General features: G+C 39.9%; 2 protein-coding genes across 3 annotated transcripts; both read right to left on the reverse strand.

The window, feature by feature from the left end:
* Positions 1-445: 445 nt before the first annotated feature.
* sanbr (SANT and BTB domain regulator of CSR) lies at positions 446-14,096 on the reverse strand. Of its 2 annotated transcripts, XR_010916478.1 has the most exons (22): positions 13,506-14,096; positions 11,731-11,882; positions 10,264-10,435; positions 9,922-10,018; positions 9,564-9,802; positions 9,308-9,366; positions 8,772-8,932; positions 6,980-7,066; positions 6,726-6,836; positions 6,378-6,501; positions 6,123-6,275; positions 4,370-4,512; positions 4,192-4,288; positions 4,022-4,054; positions 3,701-3,800; positions 2,526-2,611; positions 2,150-2,178; positions 1,909-1,982; positions 1,699-1,787; positions 1,476-1,530; positions 1,300-1,382; positions 446-1,209 (listed from the first exon to the last, which is right to left on the reverse strand). XR_010916478.1 is itself a non-coding variant. In XM_067529203.1 (21 exons), the coding sequence occupies exons 2-21, from the start codon at positions 11,878-11,880 to the stop codon at positions 1,173-1,175; spliced, it is 2,124 nt and encodes a 707-aa protein (XP_067385304.1). In that variant the 5' UTR covers positions 11,881-11,882; positions 13,506-14,095; the 3' UTR covers positions 446-1,172. The 2 variants fall into 2 exon arrangements, 1 of the variants encoding a protein (XP_067385304.1); XM_067529203.1 differs by lacking the exon at positions 1,476-1,530 and having other exon boundaries at positions 13,506-14,095.
* Positions 14,097-14,317: 221 nt separating this feature from the next.
* On the reverse strand, positions 14,318-19,052 carry pex13 (peroxisomal biogenesis factor 13). Its single transcript, XM_067529218.1, has 4 exons — positions 18,212-19,052; positions 16,867-17,573; positions 16,575-16,697; positions 14,318-15,411 (listed from the first exon to the last, which is right to left on the reverse strand). The coding sequence occupies exons 1-4, from the start codon at positions 18,283-18,285 to the stop codon at positions 15,044-15,046; spliced, it is 1,272 nt and encodes a 423-aa protein (XP_067385319.1). The 5' UTR covers positions 18,286-19,052; the 3' UTR covers positions 14,318-15,043.
* Between the last annotated feature and the right edge of the window lie 8,163 nt (positions 19,053-27,215).

A 27,215-nucleotide genomic window follows, 5' to 3' on the forward strand; every position in this document is an offset into this window, starting at 1 on the left:
CCACACACACCTTCCTTACGCAGACCCAGAGATCCTCAACTATTCTCAGCATGTGCTGTCAAGGAGAAGAGAGAACAGCTGGGGTACCCCCCACCAACCCACTAACCAAAAATGCTTGCTTGCTCTACAGCTCTTCATACCTTGCTCTGTGTGCGTTGTGAATGAGGCTGAGTTATTAATACTCCAAAGAGTAAGTCAGATAGGAAGAGCTCTGACCAGCACTTTGACAGTTTTCCACTTGCTTCTTTTGTTTGGTTTTTTTTTTCTTTAAACACTGGTAGCATTATGGAAAGTCACAGCCTCTTTAACGGATTCAATTCTTGGATGTCACCTGGCTGTTAGAGCAGAGGTGACGGGCTGTGTTCAAACTAGGGCAAAGTTCTCCTCTCCGGTGACACTGTGCCACCCAGTGGACACAAGCAGAAAGAACACGGTTAACAAAACAGAGTTGGTCATTCAGGTGTTATTGGTCCCAGGGACGTACAGTACAGTCACATTGTAGCACAGATTAAAAACACCTACCAATGTGTTTCAACCAGACCTGTGAGTAACAGTTGTCACTAACTAGACCATTTGTTTAGTCCAGATAACCAAATGTTAGTGCACAGTTAAATGTTCTATTGTTGTCTGATAACTTAAACAGACTGCAGTGTTTTGATATATGCAATAAATATTTCATCCAGTCTTTTGTCTGGAACTAGTTTTTTAAATCTCAGGCTTAGTGGATCTAAATCTAAACTGTAAGATCACGTTGCACTGTTTAAATTGCCCTCCCCCATATTGTCTGCTTTCAAAAACCCCAAAGAAAAACCGAGATGAGTCAAAGTACATTTTCTAAGAACTCAGCTGGATCAGTGTTTTTCAGGGACTGACCACAGCTGCACAAATAACTCAGCTAATTGAGTGGCACAGGATGCAGATATTGGTGATCCATACGTAATCACCTGAGTTAAGCACACACAAGGGGGGGGCCAGGACTGACCCGGGGGGTGAGGGTTAGGAGAGTCCAAAGATGGGTCAGAATTGAAGGAATGAAGTGTTAGCGAGTCTGCCAGCAGGATATTAGTTTGTTGTACTGAGCCCTCACAGATGGACCTCATCTGGGCTGTCGTCCCTGGGCTCTTCAGCAGTTTGTCTGCCTATTTCTCAAACCACTGTCCCCATCAAGTCCTCTATGTTGTACGGATCTGAGCGTAGCGTGTTTTAGATCTACAGAGATGGAATAATAAGAAAAATGCTTATTTACGGGATACAAGATGATGAAACATGAGTGTGTGTGTGTGTACAGAACTTTAGTACCTGGGTGTCTTCTCTGAACTCTGTCTAGCTTGAGCAGTGCTCTTGAATTGTGCTTCCAATCTGGCATAGATTCCTCCTGCAGGCTGAAAGAGTTGACACACACATTTCATCTCTTTCAGGGTCTGACTCACATTTATTTCCTGGAGACTTTCTATAACCATATAAAAATTACTTACCCAAACCTTAAACCAAAATTCACTCATATACATACTGGGGATCAGCATTTGGTCTCTACATGAAAGATGTAAATGCATCTATACAATTCAAGTAATACATGATGTGCACACGCACAGTCCAGAGCAAAGACAATCAGACATCAGGCAGCGGCAAAAACATGTCTGCATTGACGCACAATGTGTGTCAATGCAGACCAGACATTACACACACACGCACACACACCTCTTTAGTGTCCTTATATTTGCTCTGTTCGTGGTCCCCAAATCTAATCCTTGTCAAGTAGCTGATAATCTCCACCATACGACGCTGATCTGGTTCGTAGAAACAACACAAAAAAGGATTGAGTCATTTACTTACATTACTGTAATAGGTTGTTCATACTTCACATGCCGCAAAACAAAAGCAAATATAACACAATTTTCAATCATTTACCTTCCTCCCTCTGAGCATCCTGGTTGTAGCGCATGGAGCGCGAGCTGTCCCACTTACTCTTCTGAACGCTCACTCTACAAAACATGCACCAACAATGTTCAGAAACATTTATTTTTTTGTCTCAGATGGAGATATGTGACCTTTAAGAGATGTGTGGTACAATTTAGACTCGAGATTTCTAAAACAAAGGAATGTGGAGTGTGTTTACAAGGACATTCTTAGTGGGAACAGGTGAACTCACATGAAAGGTGTGTTGTCCCTGCTCTGTGACTGATGGAAAGAGACTCAGATTTAGTACAAACATAATGCAGCTTTCAGAGTTACACCGTAAAAAAATTCAGGATGGCTGAAACGTGCAGTGTTGGCAGAATTTCTCCATCCAGGCTGAATCTGTAGCAGCTAATGGAAATCAAAGAGCGTAAACGAGCAGCTCAGGGACACGAGTTTAAGGTGAACTAAGTAATAATGAGTTTAGCTTGAACGAACGCTGCATCCGAGTATGAAAAAGTTATCACAAGTAAACGTCTATATTGATATTTAACACATGTGATGTAGCTTCACACTGTGCTGTATTCTAACACATTCATTCTTCAGCTGAGGAATGTGACCTGACTCACTTTCTCTGGTTTGTCTTTGCGTTGGAAGTTTGGAGAGGACATCTGCTTCTTCAGAGGTCTGTGGGCCTTCTTGGCTTTCTTAGCAGCTGGGAAAACAAAAACACCATCAGTGTGTTAACGGCATCTGACGCCATCTGCTGGACAAATACAGCCACTGATTCAATGTCTCTTGAAAATTGTGTAGGCTCCGGAACTATGACGCGTTAAAAATAGATTAAATTGTAGCGTGAAGGGGTGGGACAGTGGTGATGCGCTATAAATAGAGCCATGTTTCATCATGTGCCCTCACTTTATTTTTATCATCTACTCTGTGGTGGTGACTGGGTGTTGGACTACACTACACTACACTACACGGACTCGAATCCCCTGAAATGTTTAATGCTGATCAACATGACATTAAGAATAAGAGATTCTGAGCCACAGCAATTGAGAGAATGAAGGCTCTAGTGTTTTATAATAGAAATGTTTCAATCTTTAGTTTAGACAAAAAAAAAAAAAAAATCGTGATGAGAGCCGGATTTGACCAAAATAGCAAAGCTTTTCTTTCACGACTACAACAGAAATAGATGTGACCGATATATTATTAGCCTATTAGATTATTCTTAACATTACTTCAATATTATCCGTAATGGTTTTTATCACAGCCATCAACAAATGTCATTACAAGACAGTGGTTTTAAGTAATAGCAGGTGCAGTTGTGAGGCTATATTTATAATATATAATACAATTTTAGTCAATTAGACGGACAAGAAATCATGCAGGCAGAGTTTTGATGAGGTATTTGTTTTCCTTCTAATCAATAGCAGGTCAGAACATGTTTAACACAGCTCAGCAGCACTGTTGGAAGTAGGAGGAGACTACTGACCTGGATCTGTCAACGGTTGAAGATAATGCTGAGAGTCCAATATTCCAAGTGAGAACTAAAATTCATTGACTGACTGTATCTGGCAACCTGTTCTATATCTTGCGAACATGCTGAGCAAGTGAGCAACTCATCAACAGATGTCACTAAGTAACCTAAGATGAATGTCTTTGGACTGTGGTCCAAAGACATTTCAAGAGGAAACCCAGGGAGAACATACCAACTCCACACACAAAGAATTTCCTTTTTCTGTATATTTATAAAAAAGGTTAGATTGTTAGACTGATCTCTAATTACCCACTGCTACCTCACCTTGTTTCTTGGACAGCTCCTCTTCATCCCCCACCTCATCTTCAGTAACCTCTGAGCCTGTGGTGTACTCCTCATCCTCAGACAGGAGAGACTGCTGCCTCTGAAAGTCATACATAAGACATTACCGCTTAGCTGCTTGAGGACCTGACTTTAGATGCTGGCAGCATTGGTATTTAAACACCACTGATCAAAAAACAAAAAAAAACAAAAAAGAGATCGAAAGTCTACAGGTGACTTTTCGGATGACAATTCGAACAAAATGATGAATAACAGAATAGATGCAGGTACAGTATAATGAAGTAAATGAGGGAAACATCCTACCAGTTGCAGGCTCCAGTTTTTCAAAAGTGAAAACTGATTTAAAGAGAAGAGAAGAAAAAGTAGCTGAGGTCAGAACCTGCAAAGTGACAGAGGCTGAAAGAGACACAGGTGAAAGAAACGACTCAGACTTGGGAACAAACTGAGACAGACAGACGGAAACAGAGACTTACCGTGCTCCCATCTCCCCTCAGGGGTCTGAGGAGTGTCGGCTCCATGTGAACATCACTGTCCTGAATCTTCTCTGCTTCGGGTGGGCTCTCATCAGTACTGACACACACGTACACATTGACAGAAAACTGTATTTTCTTTCTTTAAAACAAAAAACAACGTTCATGGACTTGTTCTTACCCATCTGCAGGTGGTGTGTTGGATACACAAACAGCGTCCCGGTGCAGCAGGAGGTCGTTGAGGACTCTGATCTGGGCTAAGGTGGCCTCGTCACAGTTCTCTTCATCAGGTACGTTCACAATGTGGTCTCGCATTTTACAACCCTGAAACACACGCACGCATGCGCTAATTTCTTTTCTAACTCAAAAGTTCTAATCAATGTTCTCTTCCTTTATTTTTCTAGACCTCTCAGGCAAGTGTAAGTGATGTCCACTAGAATTTAAACAGTAACATCCATTTGAGCTGCAGCTTGGTCGGTGACCGGTTTTAACACTAGAGAGGTGAATACAAGGCACAGTTCTCTCTATTTATAAGAGAGATCTTTTACAGGTTTTTCCCCGTTTTTCATTTTACTTCATGTACCTGAAGAAGTCGAGCAGAATGAACTGAGAGCTACATTTGTTCATTTTTTTGTAGCCACAGAAGATAACGAGTCGGTAGCCATCCCAGCATGCAGTGGGTGGAGGGCATGGAAACCCCCGGGCAGACTTATCTGCTCCTTAAATTACAGGCCAATGGGGATGGGAGTATCGATTCTCTGCTATCAATATTTTGGAATTGATACTTTTTGTTAAATTTAACGATACCACTGTGCAAATACAAAAACGCGCAATTTGTTTTAACCTCCGAGAGTTTTAGGCGTTAAATTTATGTGTGAAAACCAGCCCGGGTATATTTTAGATTGTCAGATGTCAGAGCAAAGTCTCACTGTCCAGTCACACTCTGCTGCTCAGAGTGAGCTCAGTCAGCCGCTTCGTGGAAGCATCGATGGCCAAGAGAGAAAGGAAAGCGTAGTGTGGTGTTATATTTTACCCATGATCAAAAATAATGCCATGTGCTTCTTATTTTACATTTTGTTGTTGATGATGATGAAGTTGTTGCTGATGTTGAGGACGATGAAGATGCTGCTAGTGTTGGGGATGATGATGATGATGTTGTGTTATGATGTTTTACTAGTTTAATGCAATTAAATTCATTTCGTATTTATTTGTAGTCTAATTGTTTTTTTATCATTTAAATATATATATTGTCATCGTATTTGTATTTAATTTACTTATTGATCTATTTTAATATAATTTAATAAGCATTTATTTTATTTATTTATTTATGTTCATGAGTTTTAGCTATATTTCGTATTGCCCTTGCAATAAGGTTATTAATGAACATTGTGCAATCATGTCATTTTCCTGGTATCTGATCGGCATCGATTAAAAAATACCATAAACTAATGGTATGGTATCGAAAGGAAAAATGTTGGTATCGCCTGTCCCTACAGGCCATGTAGATCATTCTGAAAAGGTGTAAGTAGCAAATAAATTACGAATTAAAAAATGCATCTATAGGTTAACAGGTTATTTAACAGAAATTAAAAAGCAAATGTTAAGGTTTTACACCTTTGACAGGTAGAAAAGCGGAAACTATTTATTGTAAACGAGTGACTGCAGGAAACTGAAAAATACTTTATTATAATATAGCATAATTTATTAGTTAACTATGTTATGTATTACTAATCTGAAAAGTAATTTGAAAAGTAAATTAAGTGTTGAAAGTCATAAGTACAATACCCCCAAGTAACATGAAGTAAATGTGAAATGGAAGTGATGCAATACTTGAGTAAATGCACTTAATTACTTACCACCTCTGGTTCACACAATTATAATATAACCAACACAATTGTGTGTGTGTGTGTGTGTGTGTGTGTGTGTGGCCATACCTTGGGCATACCAGAGGGGTCAAAGCGGAGAACCCTCTGGTTGCAGCAGGGGTAGATTCCTGCACCGTGCCAAGCTTTCTCTGCACCCAGGCCCAGATATAGCACACTGTCTGGATGGTACTTACAGTGGGTCAGCTCTGCACACAGAAACACCTGCACACACACACACACACACACACACACACAATCAGTACTTGAAAATGCATTAATGCATCACTATTAATCTGTCAAACACACATGCGGACACACACACACCTGTTGGCACCGGGAGCAGGTGAGATAATTGATGGTACCCCAGATTCTCCAGTAGACCAGGACCCAGGACTTGAGCTCCTCGTAGAGACCATTAATATATTCATGCACATCCCAACTCTTCTGTCTGGAAACACACACATGGACACACACACCAGCAGTGATTGGGAACTTCAGTGGGCAGGAAACAAAAAGTTAAAAGTAATGACCCATAAATATGCAGATGGACTGTTTCTCATTCTATCACTGCTGAGAGCTAAACAAACACAGGAGATATAACTGTCCTTGAACAAACTTGTTGAACAGGAAATCACAGTGAAGTGGAATCGTAAGGAAAGACTGCTGTGATACCTCGTGTGCGTATACACAATCTCTCCTCGTGAGTCAATATTGATTTTCCCTGGAACACAAGAAATCCTCCTCTCTGTGTCTTTGTTCAACACCTTGAGGCACAGACCACACCTGCAATAAAAGGATAAAAAAACTTTAGGTAAGAGACGATAATTGCAGCAAATAGTTTATGAATGTCACATCAGGAACAAAGAAACTAATGCTGACGGGAGCAGGAAGAAAAGTTGAAGGAACGTTTTGGGGAAGTTTCTCACCTGTAGAGAGTAGACGCATTACCCAGTGAATCTCTGCTCTGGTAGTTGGGGTCAAAGAGACACTCGATTTTCTTCTGAAACAATTTGCTTTTGGTGGAGAGTAAAAGGAAATAAAAGTGAGTTACGATCAAACATCAGTATATTTCATGGTTCAGAGCTGCAAATACTGAACATGTAAAGATTACTCAGCATCAGTGGTTTTACTCTCTCTGCAGCTACAATGCTGCCGCAGAGAAGCTGATTCAATCGAACACATTCTGCACCTGCCTTAAGTTCCGGACTGAGATAATCCTCACGTATTCACAACAGACACATTTACTGACCCATATACTGTATAAACTTACAGAATATACAGCACAAAGAATCTTTCAGTTTTACTAGCAAACGAGGCATCAAGTGTATAAACGCACTAAAAAGGCCTCCAGAAGAAAAGGTGAGCAACTGAAGACATTTCACAGGGATAAAGAGGTTAATCTACTTGTGTTGTGTCTGCTGCTGGAAGGATCTGGATCATGATCCTGCCCAAGACATTTTAACCACCTATAAATTGGTGCCTGTCAGGAAAAGAAGATGACATGGCTGGCACCAAAGAGATAAGGTAGAGAAGGAAGAGAAGCTCCACTGAGACTTTGGACTTGGACATCTCACGCCAGGACAAAGTGACTGTATCCAACTTGTCTGATCGGACACTTTTCCCCGTCAGAGATTGATGTCTGTAGCACACTTAAAAGTCGGGGCGGAGCAACAATAAGACTGAGAAGGTTATACAACATTTTTAAATTTCAAAAAAGTGAATGCTGTGAATTCTTCAGCCACGTAGGTGTCCAGAGGGTCATCATGCCGTAAGCAGTATGTCACAGCCAAAATGATCACCAAATTGGGAAAAATCTAGAAAAATGCCCAAACAAGGGAACAAGGGGCATAAATGATGTCATCACTTAGATCAGTTTTTCTGTATTCTTCTGTTTCTGTCTTCTGTTGTGCTTTTTTGTGCTTGTGCTTGTTTGATACTGTTTTCATAGAGATGGAAGAGAGAGAGGGGAGATGGGTGTTTATATAGAGACATCTGTCAGAAAAGACTCAAAACTTTGCCTCAGAAAAAACCAACTGAAGGCTTCAACTCTCACAGTGATATAGGTTATGTGAAGAAATTCCAAAAAATGTCACAGTCACGAGTTACGAAGACAGCATGTCTTTGTTTTTTGCGTGAAGTTGACAATTTTCTCCCCCGTCTGCCTGCGAAAGCTGACAACTGAACGAGCAGAAGAACAGAAGTTAGAGTGTGTGATGTCATCACCGCTACGCTTGAGGAGAGCAGAGCTTTCCAAAAACCGCTTACAACTAAAACTGGGATTATTCAAAAAGCGTAAAAGATATTTTATAGGATCGATGAAAGTCTTGTCATTTGCTGAAAGTTTGAATGGTTTCTCTAGGCTGAACTATGCCCTGAGTAGCTTTAAAGCTTTGAAGTTTAAAGTTTGAACTGTGCTTCTAGCTGGAAGTAGGCTGAAGTACATTTTTTCCCAGTGTGTGACTTTAAAACCAACTGGCTGCAATGATGGTTTAGATGAGTGACTTTGAGTGAGGTGTATAGTTCTGTAATCTCTTGTGTTTGAGTTTGATATTTTTAAGTCGATTATTTGGAAGAGATCTGTTTTGTCTGATTTTGTAAATGTAACAAGTTCAAATAAAAGACACAGCATACTTTTTACATACCAGCTGTACATGTGATGACAGGGTGGGACTTAACACAGCCAGGTTTCTTGTACTGATTCCACGTTCATCTTCTTACCTCTTAAACTTGTCTTTTTTGTCCCTGATGTCATCTGCTTCATTGTGGTTGAAGAGCTCAGCAATGCGTGTTGCCAGGTTGCTGTTAATGCAGTTCATGTTGCACGGTGTAGCCACGATGGCGCTCATGTGTTTGTGGCAGTAGTGGATACATTCCTCCACCTGAACATGAACCAACATATAAATAGGAGCCTCTTACAGCGATGGTACAATTTATGACCCCAATGACGCATCACAAACACTGATATCGCACTACTGCTACAATGGTATCCTGAATCAGTACAACAGGGATGAGAATACTTCCAAAGGAAAAAACAAAAAACCAAAAAAACACTTAACCTCTTAAGAACCATGCAACATCGAGTTAAAAGGCCTCGTGTTTTGTCTGCATAAGCACAATTGATCAGTTGCAAAGATAAATTAATTTTGTACTATAAATGTAAATGTATGTTTTCACCAATTTCAAGTTGTCCTTGTTCCTCGTTACATGTAAAAAAACACGAGGCCCCGTACAGCATCACACGTCACAACACTTACTAACGTATCCATCTTCAAGAACTCGGAGGAGATCAGGATTGAGATCACATTGCTGGGCTCTGTAACCAACAAACACCACATGACCAACCCAAGCAAACCCCGTAACCAACAAACAACACAGAACACACAGCCAGCGACCAACCAACATACACCACGTTTAGTGACAGTAAATTAAGTCCCATTCACAGATTTATACTAACAAATAGTGTAAATAACTGACTCCTTGCGTTATTTTACAATTGTCCTGGGATTTTACCAAGTCGCGGTTTGTCCTTGTTTCCCTCTCCTGCAGAGTTCCTTCGGACGTAATTCATGAGCCAGTCAAAGATCTGCACGTCACAGTGAACAGAGATGTCCACCTCTTCCCATCTTTGGGGGTCCAAAGACAAGTACTCAGCGAAGTAACGCATCTCTTTAACTAGAAGGTCTCTGGGACACGTGAAGTCCTGCTTTAGATTCTTGGTCTCGTCACACACATGGATGACCATGTTGGGACTGAAGGAAGAAGACAGAATAAGTTCTGCTGCGTTTCAACTGAACATGTGTATGTGGAAATAATTAACAGCTATTTCTTTAGCTGCTAAATATGTTGATAATATGCTAATACAGCTTACTCTTGTGGTTTCTGAGGTTTGTCATCCTCCTCTATTGAGACTCTTTTCTCTTTTTTCTCCACAGCACCAGTTCTCCCTGATGATGCTGATTTGGAGCCTGCCGACACAAGCAAATGACTTATCAATGTCATATCATAGCTGCTTATTTATTCAGTTCTTTCAGTTCATTTAGTTTAAGCTTATTAGGTTTGGTAAAGCAAAGGCATTTCTGAAAGTTGGAAAAGCTCTCAGTTTTATTTGAAACATTTCTTTAAGGAAAAGCAACTGAACTTCAGCTTGGATTCAATCTTAAATGATTCCTAAACTGTAATGAGCCAAAAAGGATCTTTTTATTGGACTGACCTATAAATTTATTTGTGTTCTTGCTACTTTCTGTCTCCACCACCTCTCCTGTCTCCAGCAGCATGGACAGGCCATCTGAAGGTGAGGTGCCTTCCTGTGTTACAGCATTACATTGGTTGTCCACGTGAGGAAATCCTCCCGCGCTCTTCAGCTCCTCAAATCGACGGGCACACTGCAGAAAAAGTGTCATTATGTTATTTCTTTTCTTTTTTTTGTTAAGTTTTGTTTCGGAAATACTGTACAAGCTACAAAGAAAGTGGATGAAGCAATGATAAGTGAAACAGCAACAATAATAAATGACAATAGCAATAGTGATAATACTATTACAAGAGTCAAAGTGTCCCTGGGTGTCACAAGTCGCTTTGAATAAAAGCATCTGCTAACTGACTAATTGTAATAGAGGCAATATCGATGTTCTTGAGTGAGTGTGGTAGGAAAGCAAGGTCTGCGACTGAAGTAGTTTTACTTTGATTTTGCTCTAAGTCTATACAAGAGATGTTGTATTATGATTTTTTTTTCTTAGCAAAAAGACAAGAGTATTGGGATTTAGGAAATATTGGTAACGTTGCATAAAGCAAACTCCATTTACTTCATATTTCTCCTGCTATTTAGAATCTGAAGCATTTAGAAAACCAACATGTTTCAATTGCAGCTTTAATTGCAGCTTTTCCTTCAGGATTTCTCTACATTTTACTGCAATTATTTTACCGTCTACCTTCACAAGGCTTCCAGGGCCCCGTGCAGAGAAGCATCTCCACAGCAAGGTGTCACAGTAGGTAAGGTATGTTTGGGATAATGGGAAGTGTTAACCTTACACGGATCATACTTCTCTAACCAAACACTCAATTTTATTCCAGAGTCTCCGACAAACTCTAACCAAGATTAAATTGAACTTTTTTCAACAGCAGCTTAGTGTTTGTAATTTACCCATAAAACTTTGAACGGCGTAGAACCCTGGAAACAGTTTTATTTAGACTCTCTCCCATCTCAGCTGCAGAAGCACGTACATCCTTCAGAGGAGTCGTACTGTAGGCGTCTTTTTGTTTTCAGCTTGCTCTGGGCAGATTTACACATGTGCCATAATCCTTCCCTCTCTTTTTGATAGATTGAACTGTACTACAAGACATATAACTGGACTTGAATTGATGTGAAAATTTTGGATACGATACTAATTCAGTAGTAACTGAACTCCCAGGATACAGGTGTGACCAACTGTAAACAATTGGTTGCACCAATTATGGTTTAGGTGAGTTTCTTTAAATGGAGTAAATACATATGCAATCGCTTACAGTATATTAAATATTAAATTAATTTTGATTACTCTGTAGAGATCTGTTGCCACTTTGACATGATTCAAAGGGTGAGTATCTTTTATAAGGCACTATAACTCATGAATGGGCTGATGGATGAGAGAGGATATATAGATGGATAGATGAAGGGGATGGATGGATTTCGGCATTTAGTTACCTCCTTGGCTGTGAATCCTGGAACTAGCTTGGCTACATCGTCCCAGTTTATGGTCTGAGGTACTCCCCACAGAGAACCAAGCACCATGTCCAAAACTAGGATGTTGTTGTCATAGGGAAAGTTGTTGTTGTCTGAGCAGAAGCGGTTCATTTCTACAGTGTTGAAGAGAAAACAAGCAATACGGAAACAGTCAGCATAAAAGGCCTATGTCTGCTTAATTGTTATATCCAAGTTGTCAATTATTCAGATAGTTTGTTGGCAAAAACCTAACGAACATAATGAAAAGAAAACTTAAATGAGAGTGATCTAAGAATTACGCTTTTAATGGATTTCATATGTATGTACACCCAGGTTTCAGGACACAAGGAGTTGTCTTGTGTCAAAATGCTGCAGTTTGCACCAACTTGAGAGTTTATTATAGTTTTATCTGGTATATATATGTGGATTTCTATCTTTTTACTTAAAGATTGTTTGTTCTAACCTCTTCTATTATGAGTAGTTGGTTTTACTTAACCTTTACCAACCAACAGGTTTGTGTTACATGAGAATTAAATGGCCAAAGTTTACACATGCAAAACCTCTATTATCCTTTTGCCACTTTACCGGAAAAAGTTTCTACGGAAAACTAAGATTGAAATTAAGATTGAAAATAATTATTAGTTGTATGCCTAATATTGGTAGTACTTTTAACAGACAAACCCTACTTCTACTTGAATGTGCTATGTCAGCACTAGTTGCACTACTAGTTGCCCTCTCCTCCTTTGTCCGCCGGACATGGCGTCTATGGTGGTTTCCAAAATATTTTTAAATTTTGATTCATCTGACCACAGAACAGTTTTCCATTAAGCCTCAGACCGTTTTAAACGAGCTTTGGCCCAGAGAACATTGCAGCATTTCCCGATCGTGCTCACATATGGCTTCTTCTTTGCATGATACAGCTTTAACTTACATTTGTGGATTGCACAGAGAACTTTGCTCACAGACAGTGATTTCTGGAAGTGTTCCTAAGCCCATACAGTGATGTCAAGTAGTCAATGACGCCTGTTTTTTATTGCAGGGCCCAGAGATTCATCGTGATTCTCTGAATCTTTTGATGATATTATATAATGGAGATGGTGGGATCTTCACAATTTGACATTTTTCGGAAATTGTTCCACAAAGTTTAGACAGTTTGTCACAAATTGGTGAACCTCTGCCCATCTTTACATTCGAGAGGCTCTGCCCACTCATGTTACATACCTGTTCCCATTAAAAATTATAATTTGTCAAATGTTTCTCCATTTGTTTTTTATTTGCAGCAATTACTTTTCCAGGTGTTGCCCCTGTTCCAACTTTTTTTGAGATGTGTTGCTTACATCAAATTCAAAATAAGCTAATATCTATTTACGTTTTACACTTCCTCCCAACCTTTTTATGAATTGGGTTTGTAAATCTAAATTGCATTTCAACTGATTTTAACGGCTTTTGTGTGAGGATGATCGTTGTAGTTAGGTGTCTAATGTGTCATCAACCATAAATAAAGTTACAATCATTATTTTTATCACTAAATGCATCCCTGGCCATAACATGCTGTAGACTCTGCAGGCCTACATGTGCTGATACGGGTGAATGATACAAATGAGTGGAACACAGCAGATAAACTCTGGGGTAATAGTGATGCTGGAACAGGCCGAGTCCCCCTGTCCTCGTCCTGCATCAGCATCTGATGCTTTTAGGTCAAACTGGTTCTTTTACATATATCCAATAACATTAAGGAGAAAATACCGTTTGCATACTTATCTGGGGTGAGCGTTATCCTTGTCCGTCGTCTTGTAGAGAAAACTCAGCTGCTGCCTGTATTATGTCATTGTGTGCGGACGATGACGATGCTGCGCTCTTCCCCTACCGGCTAACTGTGTCCACTGCTAATGCTAACACTAGCTAACTTTGCGGGACAGGATCCGCTGCCTTCAGGTACACCTGGTGAAATCCCAACCACAAGTTCTACGCGACGCGTAGTAATATTTTTTAGTCATTTATGCATGTTGTTTCTGTTTTACGACACCTTTGTTGATCGAAGTGTCCAATTCTTGCATAAAAAAAAAAAAAGAAAAACTGGACATTAACCTTCCAGCTTAGCTTAACTACATAGAAATGGCATTTCCGAAAGCCCTTAAAGGGAGCATTAGTATTGATCGGCTAGCATGATCAAGATAATAGCAACTTAGTTTAGTTGTTTGTTTTAACTTGTCAAAAATGTTATCGAGAACCTGCGCTATCAAAACACAAATTCAGCGCTGACCTCTTACAATTAGACAAATAATGGCGCTCGGTTGTTTCCCCTCTGTTACTGCTGCGCTGACTCGGTCCGGTTGTCGCACTGCAGCAGGTTTGGCGTCCTGTTGCCTGGAGACAGTCGCCGTAAACCAAGTGCTTCTGTCATAAATCATTAACACTTTCCAAGTTACATGAAAACGGTGACAAAGATACAGATATTATAAATTAAATCTCCTGGCGATTAGGTTGTCACGTAATGTTTATAGCATTTTGTGTTTCCACCCATTTTCACACAATACAAATATCAGGTACAAAGATCAAAGATCAAAAATGATTTTTGAAAGTTTTTATTTTCAAAATAATTATATCAGATGTTTACAAAATTACTTAATGTGACTAATGAACAGTTGAAATGTGCAAAATTAGCCCCTCTTCATTCTGAATAAATCAAATCCCACCTGCTTTATTAACAACACAATACAGTGGAGCGGGTAGCCTACTGCTGAGGATCGAACCCAAAGACAAGGTTACATTATTACAGGATCAAAAAAAAAAAAAAAAAAAAAGAACACAAGAAAAAAAGCTTTGTTTTGTTCTTAAACTATCTTGCAGATGATCTATCAGTGGACCTCATTAATTTAAACATTGAACTAATTTCTGTTTATGAACAATCTGAAGGCATTACATCCTAAGACATAATATGAAGAACAACAGTGTACTATATTAAGAGAATACACAATACTTTCTTACAAGCATTGACTGTAAAGACATGTAAAGACCTAATTCTGAAACACATTATTTAAAGAAAAAAAAAAAAAAAAAACGTAACCTATAGGTGGTAATTTATAAGAAGGTCCAAACTATGGTTAATGGTTTGACAAAATCTGGTTCGCAACCATTTGGGTAATTCTGGATAGGGTCCATAGGGTTCCTCCACATATATACAGTCTGCTGATTATTAGGCCTTAGAGTTAAACATTGCAAACAAGTACTAACTGAGCCATCCAATATTATAAGCACACGCAGAGTTGCACAGAGTCACACACAAGCACAAACATCACAGGTCAGTCTTCTCAGGGATGTTTAACACTGTGCTAGAAGACAGATTGGAACTGGATGTTCCTAAACTGAAGGAAGAGGGTGTTTCCTTGTACACAGATTCTAGCAGCTCATCTGAGGAAACCGAGATAGAGGCTGGACCAAGGCCTGGGTTCAAGCCTTGGGCAGAATGTAGTTGTGGGTGTATGGCCAAGGCCGTGTGGGTCACCTGTGTGTTCTCTTGCTGGGCCTGAGCAAGCCTCTCCATCTCTGTGTGCTTACGGCCTCTCCTCTTCCCAAGAATCTTGACATAATTGGCTGGGACAAGTCCTGTGCTTTGACCATCCAAGCTGGCCAAGAGCCATCCACGCACCCTGGGCTGTTGCTCTAAACACAGTGGAACAGAAAAAGTCAGGATCCGAGCTTGAACATGGTGGTACAGAAGCCAAGAATGGCCAAGGTTGCACTTACATTATCGTATTTTTTAATGGCATAATTTTATGCCATTTATGGGATGTACTGGATTCCTTGAACACGTCCATCCAATTAATAGATTACACTGTGATAATGTGCCACACAGAGAGCACAGTAAAGTAACATGTACCTTGATTACTTGATTAAACGGCATGCACATGATACCAGGCTGCTATAAAGGAACTGCATATGCCTCTAAACACATAACTAAGTACAATGCCTGTTATAGCCTGTAAGACAGCTTGTTTAAGCTCTTTAATCCTGAGCTCTTTATTTGGCTGCCTCAGGAACTTTCTTTCTTTGCATTTTCTTCAGCAATTGATGTTTGATTCTGGAAATGCTTTACAGTACTTTTGTCAAATTGGTTTTACAACTTGAAGAAAATCATTGTAGTAAAGGCTAACAATAAACATTATCACCCATTATTTGGTGACAAGTTATTTTTTTAGGTCCTTCTCCTTAAGTGATAACCATTTTTGACACCTAAGCTATAATATGACATTTTTTAAATGTATTTTACATTATGTAGCTAAAGGTTTTGAGCTACACTAAATGGTCACACATTCTATTCTCTTGGAGAAAGAAAAGTGGCAAAGTGTCTTTTTGGTGCACAACTACTCATCCTCTGACAGGATGACGCTGGGCCAGACCACGGGCCATTTTACAGGGTCAAAGCAAAACAAAGTATCAAAAGCTAGTAGAGGGCAAAATATTAATTGTCTATTGCATGGACATTTCCAGAAAGTAAGTAATAAGAAAACAGATGAAAAATGGTCTTTTACTTAGACCTGATAGCTGCTGCTTTTTCAGGAACAAGGTCATGTAGGGGAGGGGGAGCAGTCTAATACATTAACCACTATAGAATATTAGATTTTGACACATCCTGATAATGAGTATCAGGAGAAAAGGGACTTAAGTCCCCCGCCCCCCCCAAAAAAACTTTTGTGAAAATATATATTGTAACATAACTCGAAGTCAACTCAAAGTGTTTATTGATAAACTAACTACAAGTCAACATACTTCAGCACATTGATGCAATAATACTAAATGAATAAAAAAAAAGGCCCAATTTGCACCTTTAGGGGCGAGGTTAAGCATGTCTCCAGCTCGGAAAGAAACCTCCTCCTCCGATGCAGCTGAAAAGTCGTATTCTGCTCTAGCCACTACATGGTCATCCTCTCCACTGGCCCAGTTAGTGGCTAAATGGGGGAAGAAAAAAAAATTTTAAAACTTCAAAACATGTCACTTGTTGTTACAGACTCACAAAACATAAAATAAGAAATGTCCTGTGCAATAAATGGGAAATTGTGGATCGCAATGTTCGGTATGTTGTCTGAAATAACACATTATCCTGAGTAAAAGTCTCACCATTTTCTTCAGAGCCAGAGCTGGAGCTCAGCAGTTTCCAGATGAGATAAGGTCCACCCAACACTACAGCGAAAAACAGAAAAATTGGCCAGGATTTGACAGTGTGATCTTCCATCCCTGCTCCAAACCCTCTGGATGTGCTAGTAGCTAGGGCATCACTAGCACTGTCCGCCCATAAGTCCTCAACCTCAGCATCTGACCTCCGTCCCAGCAGCCTCTGTAACCGACGGTAGAGGTATCGTAACGTGCGTACCAGAGCAAAGGCTGACAAAACTCGAGTGAGGTGTGCACGCAGCCGCGTTAGGTGGTTGGCTACATCCAGCACAGCACGAAAACTGTTATACACAGCCGAGAAGGTGGCGTCCAGCATCATGCTAACAGAGGCAAACGCCTGGACGATGCTCTCGATGGACTGGAAGGCGCCACGGCTGCCTTCCTCGGCCTGTTGCACAAACCTACTAGGGGCCACATCTTCAGTGAGTGGAAGACGGTTGTACCCTCCCAGGCCATAGCCACCACTGTAACTGTACGGGCTGTAGCCGCCATAGATAGAGCTCCCATAGGGGCTATAAGAGGAGTTGAAGGAGCTATAGGATGGACGATATGACGGCTGGACGGGGCGAGGGGGCACTGGAGGAACCATTCTTGTTAGGGTAGGGGGTCCAGCAGATGTGGAGGAAGCTGCAGCTGGTAAAAAATCTGTATACCTTGTCAAAAAAAAGAGAAGTTGAAACATTAAACACCATAATTGAAGACAACCCTGTGGCTTTACGCCAATATTATCAAAATAGCATAATCTTCAAATCCAGTCAAACAGTATTTGTATGAAACAGTTTCAATTACAAATCATTGAGTAAATATAAACGGATTCAAGTGCAAGACAATTGAGACTAATCAGCAAAGACTGCAGAGAGAAGTTAATTGAAAGGGCTTTGTAGGGTTTTATTATTATTATTTTCGCGTTGACAGATACCCAAAATAATAGTTAGCAAATGCTGCTACACGGTTTGACTAGTTTGTGGCCCTGCGTGCCGTCAGCGTGGATGTCGGCAAGAAACACTGCCGAAATCCAAAACACACCGTGAGCCAGTAAAAGGCACCTGGCAGGGCCTCGTTGGGCCTAAATCAGCTTAGCAACTCAGTTGTTTGTGCAGCTGTTGTGTTTAGTTGCTGGTTTGGCCAATTACAGGAAGTTAAACCGCCAAACGAACTTGTGAATTATCAACATTTATTGCCATGTTGACGTTGACCTCACGTTTTAGTTTTTCTCGCGTGCATCAAGCTAGCAACAACAAGACGTAAACACAAAACAGATCGTCCGATGCCGAGCTAAAGGCAAACTGACCTGTAATTCAGAGGTCCAGTCATTGTCCCTGGAATTCGTCGTTCCCATGGTTTTTGTGGAGGCTGTGAATCCATCGCTAAATATTTATCCACAAAATATTAAAAAAAATATTGCGAAACCTGTCTCAGGCCGTCAGCAGATGTCACTATGCGTCCTGCTGCTCCTCCTTCGCCGCCGCCGCCTCCTGCTCTTCTTCATCTTCCTCTTCCGCCTGCATTTCTTCTTCTTCTTTGGAATTTCTTGGCAACCGATGCCCCATCTGTTGCATTGCTGCCATCTTCTGGAACACGTCCCCTACTACACTTCCTCTTTCTTCATATTCTATTAATCACTGCAGTTCTTCATAACAAAATAACCAAAGGTTCTCTGTGTTGGTCACATGACTCCAACATATCATTCAAACCACTGATATTACTGCTTGTTTTCTGGTCTCACTCATCATTTCCTGTCTCCCTGTTATGTTTTATTATGACAATAATGTTTAAGTTACTGTGCCCTTCTGATAATCTGGTCATTACAACCCCCTCTTTTCTAATTACCTTTATTCAGAATTAAATATGGGTGTCTGCCCTTTTTCTCATTATCCCACCACTGCTGCCATCTTTTCTTAATTTCCCATCATACTTTTGATTCATCCACTCTCAACAATACATTCAAAATAAATTGGATCGACCAATTTTGACAATGACCAAACTAAGTTTGGAATTTTATATCCAACTACATATTCTCTAAATTAGGACGCCTTGATATTACTTGAAAACCTTTCTTTAAAATGTCAAGGTTTCATAAATTAAAGATTATTTCCTGGTCCTCAATTTAAAAGAACAGCTGTTTATCCCCAAAGATATTACATCTGGAAAAACAGAGAAATGTTGTACCAGAGTAAATCAATATATTATAAGAATTGTCTCAAACATGAAATATATCTGGTTTCTCATTTATTTAATTCAAATGGTTTACTTTTGTCCTGCAGACATTTTAGCTAAAAACTCCAAAACCTTTAAATGAATTTGCCATAGTTGTTGATTGAATTCTGCTTTGTGTTCAAATCCTTAACAGAAGCGTAAAAGTTACTTAAACGTCTTTATGACGGCTAAACCCTGTTGCTGCACATGTTGGTCAAACCATCAATTCTACAGAGGCCAAAAGAAGTGCAAACTGCACAGACATGAAAGAACATTTATTGTTATTTAAAAAAGATCCCAGTTCGGCTTGATAGGAATGAATGGGTATTCCATATAGTCCACATTTGAATTTTTTGTCTCTCTTACAGCTGCTGCTCCTGCTGCTACACCACCATCATTAACTGTTGGGAATGGCCAACATCTGGTGGACCTGGAACAGCCAGATCCCCTTGATCCAGTTTTTGATTTCAGATCTTTATGCAGTCTTTGAACGGGTGCTCTTCACCTCAGAAAATTGGCTTGGAGTAGGTTTTGTCTTGTTATTGTTCAGTTCTTCTATACAAAGGTAATCACAGGACCAAAACAGGCTATGGCCATATGATCTCTGGTCAGTCTCTTACATGCTCACCTGCTGATTATAATAATGCAATTCAACCAGATGAGCCTCCAACATCAGCCTCCAGGTAAATCTCTGACAGACAAAGTTGGGGAAAAATATGAATTACTGTGACATATCAAAGTAAGCGGTTACAGGTAATGACACAACACTGGTGGCTCTCAATCTCTCTGTTCTGCACATTATCATTAGTTTGTCTTAATCTGTTAGATTGGACAGGCGAACAAGGTGGAGGGGCCTGTGAGTGGGGCCAGAAAAATACACAGCAACAAACTGAACCCAACCCACTATCATCAGCAAATATGTAATTAGTCCCTAGTATGAGAGGAAATGCTACAGTTGTTCAGGAAAGACATTTTTAGAATTTTTTGATTTTGTTTAGCTGTAAATTCTCTTTCTATAAAACATAAGCAGTTCTGATCCTTTTTGTTCCTCTGTGAAATTACACACAGTCATATATGTGTTGACATTTTGGAAAGCTAAGTAAGTTTCTGTATAAGGTCTCATTTATTATTATTATTATTATTATTATTATTATTATTATTATTATTATTATTATTATTATTTGCAATGCGCCTTTTCAAAGTCATCACACATGAAAACTTGAAGGGTCTCTCATAAATCAACCATACGCGACCGTCCCCCGCGGCGACTCCGTGCTTTTACTTTGAAAATGAAATTGCTTTAACATTTCAATAAACGACCGTAAGAAACCGAAACCGCACGAAACCGTATTTACTACTTCTGTACTGCAAATCTTTGTGAACTTGAACGTGTCTTGAACTTCATGTAAATGTGAAAGTGGTGCAAGGAAACAGATTAACATTATTCTATAGACAGGAAACACTGTCAAACATGAAACTTACCATTCCGCAATATTAAAGAGACATATGAATAATAAATTGCGCTTCCTGTCCGGCAGGGGGCAGTGTAAGCTTGACCAAAAACATCCTGACACGTTAAAAGCATCAAACTTCTGAGAGGGAATGTCCCTACTGTGTAATACATTGGGGTTAAATGCTGAATGAACAGACTACTACTATCAGCTAACTGTCCTCAGAAAAATGTTACTACTTGAATTTAACATGATTTACATGATGTGTCCTGTATTATCATTTTTGACACCAAAATCTGGCAACAGCTACTTTTCACAATCTAGAAATTCATACTCAGAGAAACAAAAAAAACTAAAATTATTTTTTCACAATTTTTCCTTCAAAGGCAGGACAATGCTTATAAATGTCATCACTTTCACCATTTTCCAACCTCTGTGTCCTTTAATTGCTGACTTGGCAGCTCTAAAATAGCCTTGCATGACATGTTTGAAGATGGATTCCCCTTTGAGCTTTCACACAGCAAGTGTTGTTCAGAGAACCCTATAGTAAGGTACGTTGAGGGGGCGGCTTGTCGCTGCGTTAGTGCGAGTGTCAGGAGAGCTGCTCTTGAGCGCAAGCGGTGGGTGCAGAGGTGGATGGTGGTTTTAGGAGGGAGTCCTGTGATGTCAAGTGTTCTGTGTATGTGTGTCTGTGTGTTTGTGGGGTGGGCAGCGTGCGCAGAGATGTCACAGTAGATTCTCTAGGTGGTAGGACGACCAAAGATGCCTGTGTGATGCCTTAATGTAGGTGTGTGATAGTGAGGCTGGCGTTGGTGACTTGACGCTATCAGGATCCTTGGGCGAAAGGTGGGATTCCAAAGTGTTATATGATGTCGCTGTGTGTGGGTTGAAGCTGAACTGATGATGGTTCTGGTATTTCTGGTTTATGCTCTATGCAGCTCTGACCTTTTGCACTGTGATGCTATAGGAAGGTCAAAGACGACACAGGATTGTTAGTTTTGAGCACTGGGCAGCAAGTCGTGTTCATCCAAACAGGGGGTTTAGTTGCACGCCAGTCAACTCCTTTCAAACCCACTCGGGAAAACCATTTCTTTATGAACCATCCAGCCACGCTGAAGCATGAGATAGTCCTGGCCTAAACCGTACCTCCACTGTTCCAATACGGGGTGACAAATAATAATCATGGAATTACAAATGTAATATTTTACACATTTGTAGTTGTCATGACTGTAGATAACAGGAAAATGAAACCAGGACGGAACATTACCTTTGGGTTGAAAAGCTCACATTAATCTATAATCCACGCGACGGTTAGTAAAGCGATCTGGGAGCGAATCTGATCTCCTTCAGCTGCGTCTATGTACAGTCCGATGTGGGATCGCAGCAGCAGTGTGATCTCTCTGAGAGCATCGGTGGGTGAAATGGTGCCTACTAATAACACAGAGAGAAAGTTTTATGGGGCAGCAACACACGTACCCTTTATGTTCCTGCGTTTGCACAATAACAATAGGTAGTAATCGTGAAATGCTGCTAAAACCATTAAGTAGTTCCCAAAATCCCTAAGCTTCCTCTGACACACTATCTCTGTCAAAGTTCTTTTGGTTCCTGAGCGTACATTTAGTGTACTGGTCCAATCAGACACGGGATTTTAGTCTAGCTATACTATTTCTAAATTCACACTGAATTTCCAGGCGTCTTACTGGGTTATATTGTGTTTTTTTGCTGGGTAGCACGTTGGATTGGCCTGAAAGCGATGGGTACTTTACACAAACATTGGTTTCCTCTTGTTCTTTGTGTGAGTGTCTTCTTTGGGCTGTGAACACAGTGTGTTGCATAATGTGCGTATTACAGAGGGGAAGATGGAGGTTTGAAGAAAAGTGGAAGTGCCAAGAGAAAATATTGGTGGAACACACAGTGTGTTTTTGAAAGCTTACGTGCACCACAGTTTGTTTGACATGTTTTGTGAGGCTGCTTGTCAAAAAAAAAAAAAGGAAATACAGTGACTGCATTGTCAAACTAGACATACTCGTTATTTAGAGATGTTATCAAGTTCTGCAAAGGCAGATGCAGTGACTACAGAAACAGTAAATTTGAGATTATACGAAATGATATGACATTAATTTTAATTATTAATATATCTTAAAATTATAGTCAGGTGGCCATATGAAAACAGAATCAGGGTTTGGCTCCTCCTGTTCCTACAGATCCTAAAAGTAAACCCCTGTAAGAGATATGTAGTGAAGTTTCTTTCTGAAGACAATACTTCTTTACTCATCCAATTTGGTCACATGTACTGAGTTTGATATTTTCTAAAGTAGTTTTGTAGTTTTGTACAAAGTTCTTTTGTTTTGTTGTTTTTATTTTTTATTGTGAAGCTCTGTCACGCCATATTAACAGTTGGTGAGAACTGATCATGTAGCTGCACAACGTCAAGGTTGAATAAATTAGAGAACTAGTTATACCACCCACTTAAGATATTTCTGTCCATATTAGCATACACACAAAAACTGAACCAAGTTGTTTATCACTTGATGCACTCAGTAGAACCTCTAACAGTAACACTGCATACATCCAGACCCTGTTTCCTCTTACGCAACACTACACTTTTCTGGTGAAACATTCCCATAAAGTCTTTAGGGGATTCCCTGCAACCCCCCCCCCCCCCCCCCCCCCCCCCCCGCCCCGAAATATGAGTTAGATCTTTTTAACTACACATGAGCTGCAATGTCTATAATTAAAAAGTGCTGCAGGAAGTTTGCAAATTGTAGGATCAGGCCAAAATTGCACTCAGAGAAAGGAATTAATAAGCATCCTTCATATTTCAAGTTGGCTCAGTGATTTTACAGGTGGAAAAAATAAGTGTAGTATGTGGTTATTATAATCTTGTTCGGCCGTCGCTGGAAGGGTTGATTCAAAAGTTACTGTAAAACAGTGTGAAACCAAAAGTGTGAAAAATGTCAAAAATCAAGTATAGCAAGTTATTTACATATTACATGCAAGCCCTCGTTTTATTTTTAGTAAAATAAAAAACTCAGATAATCTGATTTGATTTTGAACTAGAATTGAATGTGAACCTATGATGCGTGTTATAATGTCAAATAAATAGCCAAAGATGTTATTATAAAAAAAAAACAAACCAAAAAAAAAAAACTATAGAGGAAGTGGGTGAATAGCACTAGTACCTGCTATGAGTATTACATGTACACACCTCTGTCAGTGCACTGTTGCTTGAATACATTAATGCAAAACGCCTGCCCTGAAGTAACCTTGAGCACGATTTTGTAAGATAATGGTGCGTTCATTCAGGTGGAGTGTGACCGGATGTTTGAGCTGTCAGTAACTATTTGCACTTGAGCGAGAGGTTGTGATCGTCAAGGGGGGGGAGGGGGGTTGTTGTTGGTGGTGGTGGGGGTAGGAGGAGACAGAGCAGCAGAGGAGGGGCATTACTGGAAGTAGGTGGCTAAACAGGTTGCTCGCCTTTTCCAGGACGTGGTTAGAAAATACTTAAAGAGACGCAGTGCACTTAGTGTCTAGAAGAAACTCTCACCAGAGACGCAAACATCACTGCACACACAGACACAGAGACACAACACAGTTGAACGTGCAGGTGCAACCGAACACACGCGGGCACCGTGAAAACGATCTGACAAGTAACACAGCTCCTTGCACAACTGAAATGTTCCCAGTGTCAAAGAATTACTTAATTGTTCCCTCTGTGTGAGGACATTTAGTGCTTTCAGTATTTACCAATAAAGGATCTGATGTTGTAGTACCTCATTTCATTCATTACACAGCCCACTGACTAAGCTATGTCCTAAAGGTCTTGTTGCTCCACCTCATGTATTAGAGTGTGTTAATTGGTTTTGAACTCGTGATTTCATGAAAGTTATTGAACGAGTTTCATATTTAGCGGTGTGATAAAGGGAACACGCTGGATTACCACATGATGAAAGTGTGGTAATCGCAGAGCATCACATCTTGTGCTTGAGCTTTTGGACCAGTGCTATCAGAGAAATAAAGGTCAGCGTAAATGACGTTTGCCCATGAACTCAACAACACATAAATATAGACTGGACTCTTGCAAGAAAGAAATTACAGCAGCTGAAGTCAGGTGTCAACATATTAATGGAGCAACAGAGGTTTCAGGAACACGGTACATGTCCCACCAGTAATTTCTAAACAAATCAAAATAAATTAATAAAGAGCAGGAAAAAACTTAGTGGTTCCTCCGATGCACTTGGCCTAAAACTAAATCTAAAAACATTTCTTTTTGTGTGTCTGGGAAAACAAAATAATTAAAGTTGTTCTTATCAGTGCTGTTACATGAACAATAATGTCAGAAGTATTTGTGCACTTTGGAAGGAGACTGTGCTTAGTGACAACCCCACAGAGAATGAACACACTGACTCTGCAGTCCATCAGCTCTACAGAGGGTTTTGGCATCTTTCGGCGCCTTGTTTCGGTATAACGGCCGCAACTTACCCGTTTTGGTTCACGCCCAGCAAATATTGTAAATAAATTGAAAGGTCAATCCCAAATGATGTGTGCAAATGAACGGGGATCAATGAAGTGAAACCAAAAGCCTTTGAGCAGATTGTTGACAGTATCCTGTGTGCAAAGGTTAAATCAGGGTTCATTGTGGTTCCTTACAACGCGACAGGAAGGAAGTCACATACAGCATTTCACCTCAGTCTCCCAATACAAGAGAAAACAAACATCTCCACAGCAGCACATCCTGGGTTCCTTGGTAATGACGCTGCAGGACACACTGCTTGTAAAGTACCTTGGTGACAGGGAAAGCAGATATTTTCAAGAAACAAGATCAGAATCAAACACTTTTTTTGGTAACCTAACCCACATTCACTGCTTATTATTGACAACGCAAATGACACTGATGAAAGTATAAAACCGTGCAACATTTCCAGGGAGCAGATGCACAACACGTAACAGAAAGTTAAAAGAATTAGAAAACGTGAACCTGCTTGTGCCCATGTTGAGTTGCAGTGCATTGAACTCTCAGGGCCACAGTATGAACCAAGCAAATGTCAACCACTGCACATCTGTCCAAAGCTGAGGTCATGAAGAAATGATTAACAATGGAAAAATAATATAGTAAAACTTAAAACGTTTCAAATGACGGTGCAGTTCAAACAATTATCAAGCAAAACCAGAATACTGCATTTTACTGATTAATGCATCACAATGGTCAGTAGAACCATTTTCTTGCCGCTTTATCATGCTGCTTTAAAATGATGCATAATTTTAAAGGTTGGCTCTGGAGATTTTACATATTGACACACGTAATTCTATAGATATTTCTCACATTCCTTCTACCGGTTTACTGAAACCTTGAGGTAATGATCACTGTCAGATCAAACACTATCTTCATTTTGAGGGTTTTGTTGTACACAAACAACATGAGAGGACACTGACGTAAATTATTATCTGATACTCATGAAAGTCACAACAAAGCCATGAGACACGTTGTCATATGTTTTTACTTACCAGCATTAGGGAATTTGTGAGAAGAATAGAGCAAGCTGATAGAATTTTAAGGAAGTTGCACTGATGAAAGAAAAAGAATAAAAAAAAGCAAAGTCCAGAGCTAATATCTGCAAATGATACAGAGAAATACTCATTACTAAAACTACACGAGGCTGGAGGAAAGAAAAATTCACTATTTTTCCATTTTTCCGTGGTCTGACCCTGTAACAGGTTTGAATCACTAAAACTAGGTTTTACTGTTTACACTACTCAGACTTTTAAGTCCGGTCCAACTTAGAGAGTGTTGCTGTTGTTTTTTGTGTCTAGACTCAGAAAGGGAAGGAAATATTTTGACCTAGCCTGAGTGGTTCGATCCCAGGTCCTGGAAATTTGTCAAAGTGTCTCTGGGCAAGACACTGAACCCCTAACAGCCCTTTCCCCTCCCCAGCTGTGCATTGCCGGACGGGTTGCGTCATCGACATGTGGACACCACGTCCCTGTGGTGACCCTGAACTCACACGAGAAAGGACAAAAAAAAAACAAACAAAAAAAAATTAATGTGATCACAGAGGCACAGGAGCCAAAACTGAACGTGCAACGTCTTACGACTGTGTCTGCTCTTCCGTGTGCTTTTAAGATACAGGGCCACGAACCCTTTTTTCTCTTGAAAAGAGAAATTATTTTATCAACCCTTGAGGACTGGACCTGTCTGCCAGACACCGAAACACAAACTTTTGTTAAGTAGGTAATTTTTCACAACCTGGTTTAGAAAGAATTGCTCCCTTTAAAATAACACACCTTTGATGATTAAGGTGAGTTATTTTAAAAAAAACATGAGTTTTGATGCAGTCACTATATTTCAGTTTCGTTCTTTCAAATTTGTTTATTTTGTGCTGATCAGTTTTCACACCAAAGTCTTTCTTTCTACATTTAATAGAATCTAATTCAATGTTGTAAAAAAAGGAAAAGGGAAACACTTCCTCACAGGTTAATTGTTTTCTATATCCACTCTATACTCTGTGATCTCAATATAAGTTTTGTGTCTATACCCCCAGAATGGACTTTTTTATCATTTAAGATACAAGTGACGCATAACTGAAGTCCAGGCTTTTATGAAAGACAAACTAAGTATTTTTTGTTCACTGCTGAAGACTTTAAGAATGG

This window comes from Channa argus, chromosome 1, assembly GCF_033026475.1.
Source record: "Channa argus isolate prfri chromosome 1, Channa argus male v1.0, whole genome shotgun sequence".
Lineage (NCBI taxonomy): Eukaryota > Metazoa > Chordata > Actinopteri > Anabantiformes > Channidae > Channa > Channa argus.

What these genes read in the sequence shown, in the direction of transcription:
- sanbr (XM_067529203.1), bottom strand. Translation starts at nt 11,880, where the DNA reads ATGAACCGCTTCTGCTCAGACAACAACAACTTTCCCTATGACAACAAC. An exon ending in GAACACAAATAAATTTATAG is followed by an intron (nt 10,019 to 10,263) that starts GTCAGTCCAATA and finishes TTGTGTCGGCAG; the next exon opens with GCTCCAAATCAGCATCATCA. An exon ending in TGAGGGGAGATGGGAGCACG is followed by an intron (nt 4,055 to 4,191) that starts GTAAGTCTCTGT and finishes TCTTTAAATCAG; the next exon opens with TTTTCACTTTTGAAAAACTG.
- pex13 (XM_067529218.1), bottom strand. Translation starts at nt 18,285, where the DNA reads ATGGATTCACAGCCTCCACAAAAACCATGGGAACGACGAATTCCAGGG. An exon ending in ACTGGACCTCTGAATTACAG is followed by an intron (nt 17,574 to 18,211) that starts GTCAGTTTGCCT and finishes TTTTTTGACAAG; the next exon opens with GTATACAGATTTTTTACCAG. An exon ending in CTCTGGCTCTGAAGAAAATG is followed by an intron (nt 16,698 to 16,866) that starts GTGAGACTTTTA and finishes TCCCCCATTTAG; the next exon opens with CCACTAACTGGGCCAGTGGA.